General features: G+C 56.2%; 1 protein-coding gene across 1 annotated transcript in view; it reads right to left on the reverse strand.

Moving 5' to 3' along the window:
• DNAJA4 (DnaJ heat shock protein family (Hsp40) member A4) overlaps nt 1-441 on the reverse strand; it is an 11980-nt gene extending 11539 nt beyond the window's left edge. Inside the window, exon 1 of the mRNA XM_025893022.2 lies at nt 208-441. Coding sequence (XP_025748807.1) covers nt 208-287 — 80 coding nt within the window. The 5' untranslated portion in view covers nt 288-441. The remainder of the gene's footprint in view (nt 1-207) is intronic.
• Between the last annotated feature and the right edge of the window lie 15943 nt (nt 442-16384).

A 16384-nucleotide genomic window follows, 5' to 3' on the forward strand; every position in this document is an offset into this window, starting at 1 on the left:
TCGCCTGGCCCCGGACCCCGGAGCCCGACCCCCGACGGCCGGCTCGCCCGGCCCCCGACCCCGGACCCCAAACCCCGACTTGCCTGGCCCCGACCCGGGACCCCGGATGGCCGAGTCCCCTAGTCCTCAGTCCCCGCCCCCGGCTCGCCCGGCCCCCCGACGCCCCCCGCCCCCGACGCCGGGCCTGGCAGGACCCCGCCGGCTCACCCGGTCTTCTCGGCCGCCCGCTCCTCCGGCGGCCCGTCGGACTCCCCGGAGCTCCAGCTCTGACCGCCACCCCGGGCCATGTCGGGGGCCTGGGAAGGGGGCTTCGGCGTGGGCGCCGCCCTCCGACGACCGTCCCGCCGCCCAGGGGCCGCCTGCTTGCCCTTCCGTGGGTCCGCTGGCCCGAGGACCGGCTGGCCCGAGGGGTCGCTTGGACGCGAACCCTGCCCGAAGGGGTGGGGCTGGGCGAGCAGCGTCCGGCGCTGGGCGCCGGGCCGCGCCCGGGGGGTGTGGCCGCCTTCTGTGCGATCACGGCCCGGGGCGCGGGGGAGGGGGGGCATGCGGAGGCCTGCGGCGCATGGCTGCACCCTTGAGGGGTTTAGGGTGGGCGGGGGTCCTCAGCTGTGGTGGGACCGCGGTTCCCGGGCCCCTGCAGCTGCTGGCGTTCCCCGGGGCATCTTCAAGGCTGGGGCGAGCGTAAGCCCTTCCAGATTTGTGCTGTGGTGCTCTGCCCGCCCCAGCTGTGCACCGCGGCCTCCCCACTGCGCACACCTGGGATCCCCTCAAGTCCCCCAAGGGTAAGCAGTGACGTCCGGCGCATGTGGGCAGTGAGTGACGCCCTTCAGGGGTGAGTAGCCCCGTGTCCAGGTCTCCAAGAGTGGGCAGTGGCCCCTCGTGTCCTGCAGGTGGGAAACTTTTGGAACCACTAAGGCTGGACCCGGCTGGTGGGCCCCGCATTGTGCACATTGAGGGTGGGGGTTGGCTCTGGAGCTGGGCTCGGTGGCCCTGGGCCCCGGTCCCTGCCTGGGAGGCTACAGTCACAGGTCTCTAACCTGCCTGGGCTGTGGGCCCCTCCTCCCGCACCGCGGCAGAAAGGGGCGTAGAAGGAGTGCTATCAGTGAACTGCAAGCTCCCAGCTCCAGCCGGGCCTTGGACGCTGTCGGGGAGGGGAGGCCCCTGCTCTCTTCGGGGATCCCCTGGTCTTGTTTGGGGTCCTGTGGCTGAGGCAGGCTCCATGCCCTCTTCCAGTTCTGTTGGCAGAGTGAAGTGACTTTTAACATCCAAGCAAAATTCAACTGCTCATTCCTGGTTTGGGAGGCACTGCTTTTCCCCGTCCATCAGGCTGCTCTAGAGCAGTAACCTGTGGGCAGAGAACGCAGAGCTGGAGGTCAGGAAGCAAGATTCTGTAGCCAGGTGTTAGGAGCGCCCGAGTTTTAGCCTGAGCTTGTTTGCTCATCAGCAGGACATGGTCATTGCCACCTGCACGCCTGCCTCTCAGGGTTCCCTCGAGATCAGATGGGATGATAACCGTGCAGGCTGCCGGCAGCTCATAGGGATCCCTGTGTCTGGGCTGCACTGCAGACCAATGCCTTCAGAACTTCTGGGGTGGAACCCAAGCATCAGTGTTTGTAAAGCTCCTCGGGTGAGTCCAGTGTGCAGCCAGGGCTGAGAACCGCTGTCCAGCAAGGCACGCCTACCTGACTCAGTGCCCCGGACCAGTGACGCCGTGCGACGGGCATATGTGGGTGGCCAGAGCCTACAGCACAGAATAGGGCAAAGAACTCAGGAACCGGGAGACCTGGGTTCACATCCCAGCATTGTCACTTCTGGCTGTGTGACCCTGGGCAGGTGACTAGCCTTCCTGAGCCTCAAATTCCTTGACTCTTTAATGGGGATAACAGTAGCATCTACTTCATAACCGTGTGAAGCACCTGGCGTGTCTCCACACACTGATGTATTTGTTTTTGTCTTTCTGTTTTTGTCTAAGCTAAAAACCTGGCAAAGAGCTCTCCTTCCTGAAACTCTCCCCAGGCTCTTCTGAACCCTCTTCTTAACTTGGCCTTCACCTTGGCCTGTAACACTTGAATAAACACCCGTGTGATTTCCAACAGCTCAAGGCTGCATCCCTGGGATGACTCCCCCTGCCCCACCCCCACCCCCGGAAGCGCCTGCGTGGGAAACTCAAGGTTGCCCGACCTGGTTACTGTTTGTTCCGTCCGGACACCTGAAGCTAGGGCCTCTGTCTCCAGGCGGTTGTGGGAGGGTGGACTCTAAGTTCAGTGCCCGCCGGCAGACAAGCTGGTGTGACTGCGTCTACACTGGCCATTAGTGAGGGCCTGCGCCTCCCGAGCCCCCGCCCGCCCCGCCCCCGCAGCCTCTCTTCAGAGCATGGAGTTACTTCTGGACACACTGAAGCCGACTCTTTTCTCCATCGCCATATTTAAACCTGTCCTCTAAGTAATGTGCTGGGAGGGGGGGTCAGGAGGAACTTTGTGGAGGAAGGTACGGGCCATGCACCAGAAGGGACTCTGTCTTGGGCAGAGGGGGAGGGGGGCGTGCTGACAGGGTGGCAGAACAAAGGCGGAGAGCACAGTGCGGTGGTGGAGGAAGGCTCTGAACTGGGGAAGTCTTTGCTTCTTCCCGGACGGGCCCCGGGAGCCACGGAAGGTCTCAGAGCGGGAACTGCATTCTGGGAGGAGTAACCAGCAGCAGTCAGCAGGAGCTGGTGGGCCCAGGCCTGCCGGGAGGGCTCTGAGCAGGACATGCACACTGGAGAGGCCAGGGGTTGACGGGCTGGCCCAGAGAGGGGGTGTAGAGGGAGGAAGAGAGCTCCAGGGTGACGCTGGGGGACCCTGCCTTAGAGGGTGGGCAGCCATGAGAGAGGCCAGGACGGAAGCTGGAGTGTGAAGGGGAGGCCAGGGTGGTGCAGGAGCAGATGGGCCGGCGCCCGGGGAAGCAGGCAGCCAGAGATAACAGAGTCCGGGCTCTGAAAGGCGGGCACAGGCGTCCTCCAAGGAGAGGATGCTGATTTGTCGGCCCCCAAAATAGTTATAGCTCCCGGCCATTGTTTCAATATCCCAAGGGACTTCTGCTTCCCTGCCTCTGTCTGGGTGTGTGTGACGTTGGGCAGATTTCCTCTCTGTGAGCCTCAATTTCCCCTTCTGTACAACGGGGACAAGAATACCAACCTCATGGGGTTATAAAAAGATCAGTGGACACAATGTGCATAAAGTGCTCAGTATGGCTGTGCTCACAAGACGGAATTTGTGGATTTCATCACAGCAGATGGTGGGTGCACACCTGCTGGGTGCCTGGCTCTGTGCTGGGCAGCAACAACACAGAGCAGGAATAAGGTAGTGCCTGCCCTTGAGGAGCCCACGGACCGGCCATGCCGAAGCCCCTGAATCTAACCACTCTGCGTAACCCCAGCGTGGACCGTGTTGCCAGCAAGCCAGCCCCAAGGACTCATATTAAAATCACCATTGCTATCTTTTGGGGGGTTTTTTTTAAGATTTATTTATTATTTATTTTGAGAGAGTGAGAATGAGAGAGAGAGAGAGCACATGAGAGGGGGGAGGGTCAGAGGGAGAAGCAGACTCCCTGCTGAGCAGGGAGCCCGATGCGCGACTCGATCCCGGGACTCCAGGATCATGACCTGAGCCGAAGGCAGTCGCTTAACCAACTGAGCCACCCAGGCTACCTTTTAACAGCAAAACCCAAGCTCCATCTTTTAAAATTAATTTGAGAGAGAGCACGCGCACAAGCAGGGGGAGCGGCAGAGGGAGAAGCAGGCTTCCCGCCGAGCAGGGAGCCCGATGTGGGGCTCGATCCCAGGACCCTGAGATCATGACCCGAGCCGAAGGCAGATGCTTCACCGCCTGAGTCACTCAAGCGTCCAAACCCCAAGCTACTGACAATACTTCTGTGGGTTACCGTCTCCAAGAGCCCACTTCGTCCTGGGACACGGGCCTCCCCCAGAGCTGTAGCCACCAGAAAGGGGGGTGTCTGTTTCAGGAGAAAGAACTCAGAAAGGGAGGGAGTGGCCTTCCTGGCGCATGCTTGTACTTCACACACGGCGCTCTGAGGTCTTCCCATCAGGAAGGCTTTGGGCCCATGGGGAATGGACCATGTGTGCGTGGACTCCTGCCTGCATGGAGCTCCCATGGACCTGCAGGGAAATAAACCTCTAAGCACGCGATGTGGAAAGAGCCACGAAGGCAAAGGAGAAGCAGACCCCGTGCTCACCCCACTGCCTTTCTTACAAAGGGAAGGTCTGCGGCCACCCTGGGCCCAGCACGTCCATCTCCCGACTCCGCTGTTCCAACAGCTCTTCCCACTCTGGGTCTCTGTGGCACAGTTTGATAATCCCCCAATATTTCACACGTTTTCCTTGTATTTGTTGTGGTGGGGAGTGACCTTTGATGTTACTACTGTCACTGTCTAGGGGCACCATGAACAGTACCTGTGGGAGATAGGGACTTACTGATAAATGTTGAGTGTGTTCTGTTCCAACCACCAGCCACCCAGGCCTCTCCCCTTGAGACACACCAATATTAAAATTAGGCCGCTTAATACCCCGACAGTCGCCTCTCAGTGTTCAAGCGAAGGGGAAGAGTCACCTGTGTCTCACTTTAAATCAAATCTAGAAATGCTCACGTGTAGTGAGGAAGGCACGCCAAAAGCCAAAATAGGCCAAAAGCGCGGCCTCTTGCACCATTTAGCCAAGTGATGACTGCAAAGGAAACGTTCTCGAAGGAAATTAAAGGGCCATGCCGCGAACACAGGAATGACAAGAATGGGAAACAGGCGTATTGCCGACACGGAGAAAGTTTGCGTGGTCTGGACAGAAGCTCCAACAGCCACAGAGTTCCCTTAAGCCGAAGCCTAACCCAGAGCAAGGCCCTCACGCTCTTCGGTTCCGCGAAGGTGGAGAGAGGGGACGAAGCTGCAGAAGACAAGTCTGGAGTTGGCCGAGGCGGTTCCTGAAAGACACTGTATGACACAGAAGTGCCAGGTGAAGCAGCACGTTGTCCAGAAGACCCAGCTGTGATCACTCATGAAGGTGGCTCCTCGAAACAACACAGGTTTCCAGTGCGGATGAAACCGCCTTACATCAGAAGGAGACGCCAGCGAGGACCCCCATAAGCTGGAGAGGAGAAGGCAGTGCCTGGCCTCACGGCTTCGGGGGACAGATGGACTGTATTGTGGGGGTTCAGGCAGCTGCTGACTTGAAGCTGAACCGATGCTCAGGGACCAGTCTGAACATCCCAGGGCCGCTGAGAACCATGCTCCACCTACCCCTCCTTGCTCTGTCAGTGGAACCGCAGAGCCTGGATGGCCGCGCATTCGTTTTCAACATGGTCTACTGGATTTTTGCTGTTGAGGCCTGCTGCTTAGGGAAAAGGACCCTCTGAAGATATGACTGCTCACTGACACCGCAGCGCGTCACCCGGAGCTCTGATGGAGATGGACAAGATTGGTGTGTTCTCACACCTGCAGCCTGTGCGTGGCGTCATCTTGACTTTTGAGTCTTGTTCTTTAAGAAATACACTTTGCAAGGCTATGGCTGAGCTAGATAGTGATTTGCGGAGGATCTGGGCACAGGAAGCGGAAAGCCTTCTACAAGGGGTTCGCATCCTAGACGCCATCAAGAACATTCGTGACCCACGGAAAGAGGACAAAATGACAAACAGCAGTTTGGAAGAGGTGGGTTCCAGCCCTCGTGGAGGACTGTGAGGCCTTCCGGACTGAGGGGGTCAAGTCACCGCAGACGTGGCGGGAAAGCAAGATGACCAGAACCAGATGGGACCAAACTGCCGGAATCTCATGAAACTTGAATGGGCCAGTTGCTGCTTCTGGACGAGCAGAGAAGGTGGAGTCACTCCTGGTGGAGATGCCGTGAAGACTGTTGGGAGGGCACAAGGTTTTAGAATATTCCACGAACTGAGCTGAACAAGCAGCAGGATTTCAGAGGCCTGACTCGTTTTGAGAGTTCAGACAGCATCACCCACTACAGAGAACTCCCTCACGAAAGGAAGTCAATCCATGCCTCAGACTTCATCACTGTCTTACTTTAAGAAGCTGCCAGGGGTCCCCTGGGTGGTGCAGTCGGTTAAGCATCTGACTCTGGGTTTCGGCTCAGGGTCGTGAGATCGAGCCCGGATCGAGCCCCACGTCGGCTCTGCGATCAGTGGGGAGTCCGCTTGAGATTCTCTCCCTCTCCCTCTGCCCCTCCCCCCTCAAATAAATAAATACAATCTTTAAAAAGAACTTGCCCCAACCCCCACCTTCAGCAGCCACCACCCAGCTCAGTCAGCAGCTGTCAACACGGAGGCAAGACCCTCCACCAGCAAAACAATCCAGTGAAAGCTCAGAAGACGGTTAGCATTTCTTCTAGCAATAAAGCTTTTTTAAATTAAGTATGTACATTGTATTCTTTATACATAATTCTATCACATACCTAATAGGCTACAGTGTAGCACAAACGTAACTGTCCGCACTGGGAAACCAAAACAGTGATGTGCCTTACGGTGCATTTAGTTTTACGGTGAGACTCATTTTACTCCGGTGTCTGGAGCTGGACGGGCAGCATCTCCCACGCATGCCTGCATCCTGTTGAGTTGGGGTGGGCGGGGAGGCCTAACAGGCTTTACAGAATTGTTACACATTTATATTCCATACTTTTATTTTCTGATTATTTCAGAAAAATCACTATCTTGTTATAAACAGCACTTTTGCATATTTTGTCTTCTATTTTCGGCAGCACAGAACGTTTCTGGAGCCACTGCAACTCTCAGCTTTGATTTGCAGACACTTTGCTCTTCTGAGGCATGGCAAAATTCTCAAAGCAATGCTTAGATTCAGAAGTGAATCATGAATTTTATGCACCATGTTCAAACATTGTAATGGGGTCACATAAGGTAAATAAGAGTTACTGTAGAAATATTGCAAATATTTTAATCTCATCATATACTTGATACCAGTTTTTTAACAGCTTTATTGAGATATCATTGACATATGATGCTTTGCCCATGTTTAAAGTGTACCATTTTGGGAATGCAAGCTGGTGCAGCCACTCTGGAAAACAGTATGGCAGTTCCTCAAAAAGTTGAAAATAGAGCTACCCTACGACCCAGCAATTGCACTACTGGGTATTTACACCAAAGATACAAATGTAGGGATCCGAAGGGCACGTGCACCCCAATGTTTATAGCAGCAATGTCCACAATAGCCAAACTATGGAAGGAGCCTAGATGTCCATTAACAGATGAATGGATAAAGATGATGTGGTATATTTATACAATGGAATATTACTAGCCACCAAAAAAAAAAAATGAAATCTTGCCATTTGCAATGACGTGGATAGAACTAGAGGGTATTATGCTAAGCAAAATAAGTCAGTCAGAGAAAGACAATTATCATACGATCTCACTGATAACGTGGAATTTAAAAAAAAAAACAGCATCATCGGGGAAGAGAGGGAAAAAATGAAGCAAGATGAAACCAGAGAAGGAGACAAACCATAAGAGAGTCTTAATCACAGGAAACACACTGAGGGTTGCTGGAGTGGAGGGGGGTGGGAGGGATGGGGTAAATGGGGGATGGACATTAAGGAGGGCGCGAAAGGAATGAGCACTGGGTGTTACATGCAACTGATGAATCACTGACCTCTACCTCTGAAACCAATAATACATTATATGTTAATTAATTGAATTTAAATTTAAATTAAAAAATAAAGTGTACCATTTGATAAGGCTTGATAAACGTATAAACCCATGAAACCATCACCTTAAGCAAGGTAGTGAACACATCCATCACTCTCCAAAGTGTCCCCCTGAGAGAGTGTGCATTTAAAAGATGATCTACCCCAGCTTGTAATGGTCTGCAGCGGACCTGGAGGCCGAGGCTTGTTCTACTATCTCCTCGTTTGGTTCTTTCCAGGAAATAAAGCTCTCAGGGCCCTTGCATGTGATGCTGGCTCTGCCTGTTCCTCACTGGGTGACCTTGGGCAAGCTACTTCACTGCGTCAGCTTCTCACCCGTAATAGTACTGACCTCATAGGGTTGCGGGGAGTATCTAAGATCATAAATGTGATCATGTGCACACGTGCATATATGTGTGTGTCCGTCACACACTGCAAACCCTTAGGGCTCTACTCGGCACAGCACGTGGTCAACGTGGGCCATTGTCACTTGATGCAAATAGCCCGTCAACGCGTCTGCTGGAAGCAGCGCATTTGGAAATACAAAACGCCCACAGGATGGAAGGTCGAAATCTCCTCCCTTCTCCAGTGGAAGCGAGCTGAGACACTCGCCTTACTGAGACCACCGTTGTCGGGTAGCCTGTCTGGGTAATGCTACACATATTTAATAGTTTCCGTGGATCTTTCCGTGGCCTCGGCTGGTCCCGTCCCAGCAGTAATGGTTCCAAGCAAATGACAGTTCCCGACCAGGGGAGAGCACTCGGCTTCCCCTTTCAACCATCAGGCTCAGCTCTTCCTCTGCTGCCCTCCCCATGACCGACGGCTGTGCAACATCGCTCAGACCCTCACCGCCCTCCAGCTACTCACGCAGCAGCCAGAAGCCCAGTGCTGTCCAAGTTGCAGGACCCCGGCTCTGGCTCCTTGGGTGGGCCCTTGCGTAGGAGAATCAGATCCGAGCTCTGGCATCGAAGCTGCCCCATGGTCTGGGCCCAGCTCGCCCTGCTTGGCTCCGGGTCCTGCCAGAACCGTAACGTGCGCTGTCAGGATGGTGCAGTGCTGGTGGCCAGTGGGAGGCCCGAGGACAAGCCGGGAGTCCACTCCGAAGCAGAGACACCGCACTTCGGTTAGGGTGATGGTGAAGGAGCACTTGAAATGTGCACCTGAGTAGCCAGCTGTGCGTTGCTCTTAGAATGGGAACTGTCCCTGGAAAAACACACTGAAAAGCAGTTTAGGGAGGAGATTACGATTCGAAGGGCAGGGTCTTAACAGAGGGCGGCTAAATGGGGAACACGGAGGAGGGGTGTCTGCTCCAGGAAGGAGCCTGGAGGCAAAGGGGAGGAGGAAAGAAGCCGGCCACAGGAAGAAAGTCCAGCCCAGGCGGGCTGCGCTGTCTCCTCACCTCCACGCACTGGCCTCCCGCCGGCCAAACGCACGCACGTGTGAGTGTGTGCACGTGTGTTTGTGTGTGCGCTCAGGGCAGGTCTGCAAGCGGACACCAAGAATACTCAGGGGAGGCCACAGATTCTCCATGGCCTCTGGGAAGGCACTCTCGCTGCTTTTTGTGGGCTGGGGTGGTTTTGGCGACAGGGGAGGACTGGGGAAGTTGTCCTTGTGTTTGGGGGCTTACCACGGAAACCGTGGGGATTTCCGTGGTGAGACACGGCCTGCGTTGAGCCACCTTGGACTCCACTCGGCTACTCTCCATGAAGCTGCCGGGCAATTCCGTTGACCACATTGTCTCTGACTTCCTCCCGTTGCTTTGAGGCCCTGTGGTCTCTGTGGGCTCCGGGCCGGTGGGGGGGAGGCCCGAGAAGTGGGCCCTGCCCGGCAACCCAGCACAGTGAAGTGCATCATACGGAACACGGTTCTGTGACTGCCCAGCACCAGTCTCCTGTCCCAGGGGCCCTCCAGAGGGTGGTCTCTCCCTGGGGAGGGGCCGAGCAACCCCCGCAGAGCCTGCCTCCCCTCAATGGGGGCCAGGGATGAGGGCACGGTTTGGGCTAGGCCACGGATGCTCCCTTCTAAGACACTGGGTCCCACAAGAGTGACCCAGGGCGAGGAAGGACGCCTGGCAGCTGTGGGGGGGCCGGCCGGCCTACCAGGTGCTTGGCCTGTTTGTTACTTCCCCCTTCCGGCCCTCTGGAGCACCTAGAGGGACGCAGCCTGCAAGGTTGGTGCCCCGGCCTCCGGTCAGTTCTGCAGGTCCTCCCACGGCCTTCTGTTAGGCGGCCCCGGGTCTGAATCCGGCTAATAGAAAGCAAAAGGATGGTTGGACGCCACGCCCCGGGAACCCTCCTGCACTGTCTCTTCCTCTGCCTGTGGCCTCACGGTGGCAGGTGACCCGGGAAGCCGTGTGTTGAACGGCAGGGCCGCCTTCAGCCTGCGTGTCTGGGTGGCTGTGTGAAGCAGAGAGGCCCCCACGCCCTACACCCACCAACTGTCCGCGGCTTTATGGGAGCAAGAAATAAATCCGTGCTGTGTAGAACTATTGTAGTTTTGGGATTTTCCCAATGCGTCAGCTAAGTATACCTTAATTCATATAGCTAGCCGGAGCCAGTTTCTGTTGCTTGCCACCAAAAACTCTGACCGACAAAATCTATTTGGTCACTAGGGATCTAAATCTGAAAGGCTTACACAAAAATGCCAACAACCACTATATCCAGATGATGAAATTGTGGGTGATTTTTATTTTCTTATTCTGCTTTTCTGTCTCATCTTTTTTCTTTTTTTTTGCATGAGCATGTATATAAAATATACTTAGGAAAAAGTCATTAAAAATAAGCAGGTTTGGATTCTCCGAGACAGGGCTGGAGCAATACCAGTCTCCACCTGGAAGGCCACTGGACTTGCAGAAGTGGTGACTTGGGGCCCCTCAAATCTTCTCTGAGCTACAGCACCCAGCCCAGCCCAGTCTCCACAGCTCTCCCTCCCGTGTCAGACCCCCTCCCTGGAGTCCTGCTTGCCTCACAGAATGGGACCCCAAGCTGAGCACGGTAAGAGAGGCTGGACTGCCGTTCAGTGAGGCATCTCTGGCCCTGGGGTCAGCACGTCCACAAGGCCCTAGGAGGGTCGCCCGGGGAGTGAGACCAGAACACCAGCACATACTCCTCACAATTCTCTGATCGTCCCAGGGCTGGCAAGGGGAGGCCCTCACGCATGGTGTCTGCACTGGGAGGGCTCCACGTCTTTGCTTAGTTTGGATCAACATACACTGTCAGGAGCATCAGATGCCATCTTTGGACTGGTCCCAGCAGGAGACCTAGCTCACTGGCTGGAGGGAAGGCACACCTGCCCAGCAGCGTGGGCATGACCACCCTCATTTCACCAGTGAGGAGACAGACCCACAGCTTACCCCAGGTCACGCACTGCGAAGACGGGGACACTGCCGGAACCCCAGCCCTGTCTGAAGGATCCCAACGCCTACTGCGTTCTTTCCAATCCACCACACAGTCCACCACACACACCTGCCTCTGCAGCTGAGGTCAGAGAGCTGGGCTGTTAGGGTGCAGCCAAACCCTCACGTGACCAGCACAAGGACACAGGAAAACATCTCCAGCTCTGACAAAGTCTTGGCCTCTTTCTTGTTGTTTATACGGAGGCGGGTTAGCTACAGCGCAAACATTTTGCTCAGTTTCTGCAAAAATCATATAATCCACCTACACACCCTCCCAATTTTTGAATGAGGAAATTAAGACCCTAAAATGGGCCCCAGCTTGCCCAGGGTCCAGACAGCATCTTAGTCCAGACAGCTTAACGTTAGAACCCGAGCCTCCTCGCTCCCAGACAATGAGCTCTGTATCATACAGCCAACAAAACACCCTAATCACTGTCATATGCTCAGTTAATTTCTTTTGTTTTATTTTAAATTCCAGGACAGTTAACATACAGTTCTATTAGTTTCACCCAGTGCTCATGACCAGTGTAGGCTCCTTCTTATTGCAATGTAACGTCCCCACCAAAAATATACTAATCCTAAGTAGGCAGCTCAATGAATTATCACAAAGGGAACACTCCCATGTAACCCTAGCCCAGAGTTGGAGCAGCCCCCATGAGCCCCCCAGCCCGCCCCCCAGCATTACGCACCCCAGCGGGCCCCCAGCACCCCGCCCCCTCAGCCGGCCCCCAGCTCCGCGTGCCCCACAGCCCGCCCCCGCCCGGGCACAGCCCTGACTTCTTAAGCGCAGAGTCGCGGTTCCTGTTTGTGAACACTGAGTCCTGTAATACGTGTTCTTTTGTCTCTCGCAGCTTTTGCTCCGTGTGAGCTTGGTGAGAACTACCAGTTCCTGGTCTGACAGTAACTCACATTCTCACTGCTGCTTGGTGCCCCCCGGTGTAAGCATGTCACCCATTCTGCTATCCATGGGCATTTGGGGTGTTCCCAGTTTGGGGCTAGTGTGGCCACGGGCACGCCCGTGCGTGTCTGCGGGCGCACGTGTGTTCACGTCTGTAGGGTCCACCCCTAGGAGTGGGATGGCTGCGTGGGTCGGGGTGGCGCTTTCTCGCCCCCCACCCCACCTCCCCCCGTGGAGACCCCAGCTTGGTGCTCTGAGACAGCCCCTGTGGGGGCGCGGGGAACCGGCACGGGGCCGCGGCGGCGCGGACGCGCTCCAGCAGAACGCTGCCCGCGGGCTCCGCCCGTCTGCAGAGAAGTGCTCCCCGAAGAACCGTTCAGATAACCCCCTTCCAGATAAACAAAGGCCCCACATCTGCAGGTTGGAAGGGTTCTGTTCAGGCTGCCAGTTGGTGATAACCTGCTCCCCCTGCACGGCCCCTCCCGAGGGGCTGGAGCGCCCTCCATGCCTCTGCAGCGGGCTCGGGCTGCCATGTCCCCCTTGCCCCTGTGTCCCCCAGGCCCCGCGCACTGCCCGCTACACGGAAGGTACGCTGTAAGGATTTGTGGGATCGAATTTAGCTTTCTAAAACGCAAACGGGACGCTGTTGCTGAAAGCCCAGGTGCCCCTCGCTGTGCGTGGTCCGCAGCCCCGTGGCTGTCCCCCTGGCTGCTTTAACAGCCACAAACTGAGTAACTTAAGGAGCACACGTTTCTTCTCTTCCAGCTCTGGAGGCCAGAAATCCAAAACGGGTCTCACTGGGCTAAAGTCAAGGTGAGCAGGGCTGCATCCCTCCCAAGGCTCTAGAGGAGGACCGTTGCATTACCTTTCCCAGGTTCCGGAAGCCCTCCGGGGCCTGCGTTCAGGGTCTCTCCCCTGTCTTCCCATCTCTGCCTGACTCTGTGTCCGTGGCCACATCTCCCCTCACGCGGGCCTTCCTGCCTCTCTTGTGACCACATTGGGACCCCCAGATAATCCAGGATAAGCTCCCATCCTGAGGTCCTTAACTTGACCACATTGGCTAAGTCCCTTTTCACGTGGACATTAACAAATTCGCAGGTTGTGTTAGGACATGGACATCTTCGGGGGCCATAATTCTGCCCCAAACCCAGGAACTGCTTGGTGGGTCCACACCCACGCTCTTCTCTCCTGGCCCATACACCCCTCGGTTCTCTAGGAGCCCCTGGCACTTCCCCACTCCCACAGCTTTGTTCCTGGAATTCTCACCCCCAAAACTCCAATCCACTGAAAAGCCCCCTTCACCAGGGAGCCAACCCTGAGCCACACACATGGATGATGGCTCTGACAGGTGGCACCTTGGGGCTCAAACTCTGGCTCCATCATGTGCTGTGTGACCTCAGGCATGTTCACGTCCATGTGTCTCAGGGTCCTCATCTATGAAATAATGATAATAACGTAGTTTTATAAGGTTGTATGAGGATTAAGTAGGACAATGTGCGTAAAACACTTTAGCATAGAGCCTGGTAAACAACAGCTTGATTCAAACAATGGTCCTGTTTCCATTGTTACTGGTGTCCAGGGCCCCCTTCCTAGCAGGGCTGAAACTCCACATAAGCAGACCTGTGTTCCTCAGTCCTGTGCCCGAGTGGTCAGACCTTGGAGCCACCAGGAAAAGCAGGGTCCCGAGCCCCAGACTGAGCAGCGGGGGCCCCGTAGCTGTTGGTGGCAGGGAGTAAGTCTCCATGGATTGTACCAGAAAAAGCTGGAGCGTATAGGGGTATCTGGGAAGGCCTCCTAGAGGAGGTGAGTGTGGGAAGCCTGGAGTGAGGGGAGGCAGCCCTCCCCACTTTCTGTACCTTTCCATCACCTCTTCAGCTTCCCATGGCCCTGCGGTGTGAATGCTCTTTCCGAACGGGGGCAAAGCCCAAGGGGGGGCGGTCAGTTATGGATGCTGAGAAGGGCCCTGGCGATGACTTGGCTCCTCTGTGACCCAGGTCCTCAGAAAGGGCTGATGGAAGCTGGTCCTGGAGCCCCCAGTTCCCCCTGGGGCTCCACTCAGTCTTCTTGGGATTTGGGGCCTCAGGGTCTGACTCGGTTCTGCCGTAGGGAGAACTCCAAGAAGAATGGATCTCCTGCAGTCCTACCAGGCAAAAGCAGTCTATTGGGACGATCAGATTCTTATGTGGAAAAAGAAAAAAAAAAAGGCTTTTTAGACTCTTGGGCGATGCTACGGAAAAGAGCGCCAATGCATTTAGCTGGGGCTGTGCATCCACTGGGCTCCCTGGGCACAGCCAAGACTCATCCCCTGGGCCAGGGCAGCCTCCTCTGAGCTCCCATCCACAGCTTGGCAAGCCCTCGCTGGTAGCTCGGGTGCATCGGGAGGTGGCTCAAATCAGAGGGCTGAAAACCATCAGCAGAAGGGGGAGGGGAAGGGCAGGGAAGGAACGTGTTTGGTTTTGCAGAACCCACAGCTCCAGCCAAGGAGAAGCATGAGTAGGTGCCTCACCTGACAGCCCCTTCCGGGAGCCGGTCTGAGCCAGGCACAACGCCCCCTGAGTTATCTTGAAGTTACCTCTAGCTCATTATAATACCAGGAGCTCCTGCTGTGGGTGGAGCTTTCTACCATTTTTGGAACCTACAGTGTGTGCACCAGCATACTGGTGCACGAGGCATCCACGATTGAAACCCAGGGATTGTGCAAGCTCCCTGCCAGGCCCCTAATGCCCGGAGTATGCTTCCTGCACTTAACACCATGGGAGACAGTGCTTAGAGCCATCTCCCTGGCTCCTTACTTGTAACGAGGAATTTCCACACGTCCTTCAGTCGTGTTCCCTCGGACGCAGCCCGAGAGGCAAACCCCCTGTGTTACGTCAGCGCTGCAGAGCCAGGCTTGTCTGGGAGCTCAGACCACCTGCGTTCTGGCCTCAAATCTGTAACGGCTCGCTGTGGGACCTCGGCATGTCCTAGCCTCTCGGAGTGTCCCCATCTGCTCAGTGGGGTCACACGAACGCCTCCTGGCGGGGCTGTCCTGACACACACACAAGCCTCGGGTGTGGATGCATGGCATGGCTCTGGGCACGTGGGACGCCGGGGTGGCCTCGCTCCCCTCTCCTGTTGTAGGAAGGCCAGGCGGCTGACACTGTTAGGCCAAGATGTGGCCACTCACACCTGAGTGTGAGCGGACTTCATTTCTTCCCAGCTGGTGCCCTCTGGACATCAAGGATCAGGGGCTGGACAGGAAAGGGTCAGCTAGGAACTGAGAGGGCCCCAGCCTGACTCTGCTAAAGATGCTCTTTCGTTACACCCTGCTGCCTGGCCTTAGAGGTTTGTCATTAAGTAGCACACAGGGTTTGAGCAGAGAGCACACTCTCCATGCTTGGACGTTCAGCCCCTGTGTTGACCAGCGCTGGGCTCTCCCAGCCTGCCTCCTCGGCCCTGGCTCCTGGCTGCCCCGGCCACGTGCCAGGACTCTGAGGCCTTGGCGGGCCATCTGCTGGAGAGGCCACAGACACATCAGCCCAGGCAGAAGCTGGAGGGTCCCCAGGCCATGCCCCTGGCTCCCTGAGGTTGGGGGTCTGTGCCAGGCTTGGGGGAGCATGCCCAGTGCCACCAGCCCTTTCCCCCATACGGGCCAGCCTGCTTCCTCTCTTTGGGCCTTAGTTCCCTTGAGTGTAACATGGAGGCCGTGGTCCCCAGGCCTGGCATGCACAGACCTCACCTGGGGCAAAGGCTCACTGAGTTTTCAGTCAGTGAAGCTCTTGGAGCTCCATTGGCCCTGCCCCAGGTGAGGCCCTGAGACGGGTGTGCCTGTAAATGTCACTTCATAAGTGGGGAAACTGAGGCTTAGGGCCACGAAGGCCTCACCCAGGGCCGTGCACCAAGGCCTGCAGACCCTTGTCCGGGGCTCCCTCCCCAACCTCAGCCCAGCCCCCAGCTCCAAGGGCAGCTAGCCCGGGGCGGGGCTGGGGGCCTGAGCAGCAACCAGCATGCTCCCCACTCCATTCGTCCATGAGGACCTGCCTCCGTGCCGATTTGGAGCTTTCTCGGGGCGCAGGGTAATACAAATAACAAACATTAACTCTTACTGAAAGCTCCCACAGCTCCAGGTGCTTTCTGTACATCTAACTCACTGTAACCCACCAGGTAGGAATTATTATGACTCATTTTTTCAGCTGAGAAAATTGAAGCACAGAGGGGTTAAATGATCTACCCGAGGTCACACAGCTTGCAATCCGCTGTTTTATCCCGGGTTGCCCAGAAAACAGAGTGAAGGCAAAGCTTCTGCCCTAAGACTGTTGGGACTGTATTCCTAGGGCACTGATGTGTGGGGCGGGGAGGAAGTGAGGCAGAAACGGGTGGAAGCAAATACAAGGTGGTGAGCGGCCCCACCACGGCTCACAAAAAC

This window comes from Callorhinus ursinus, unplaced genomic scaffold (assembly GCF_003265705.2).
Source record: "Callorhinus ursinus isolate GAN/ISIS: 27379988/994484 unplaced genomic scaffold, GSC_fseal_2.0 scaffold45, whole genome shotgun sequence".
NCBI lineage: Eukaryota > Metazoa > Chordata > Mammalia > Carnivora > Otariidae > Callorhinus > Callorhinus ursinus.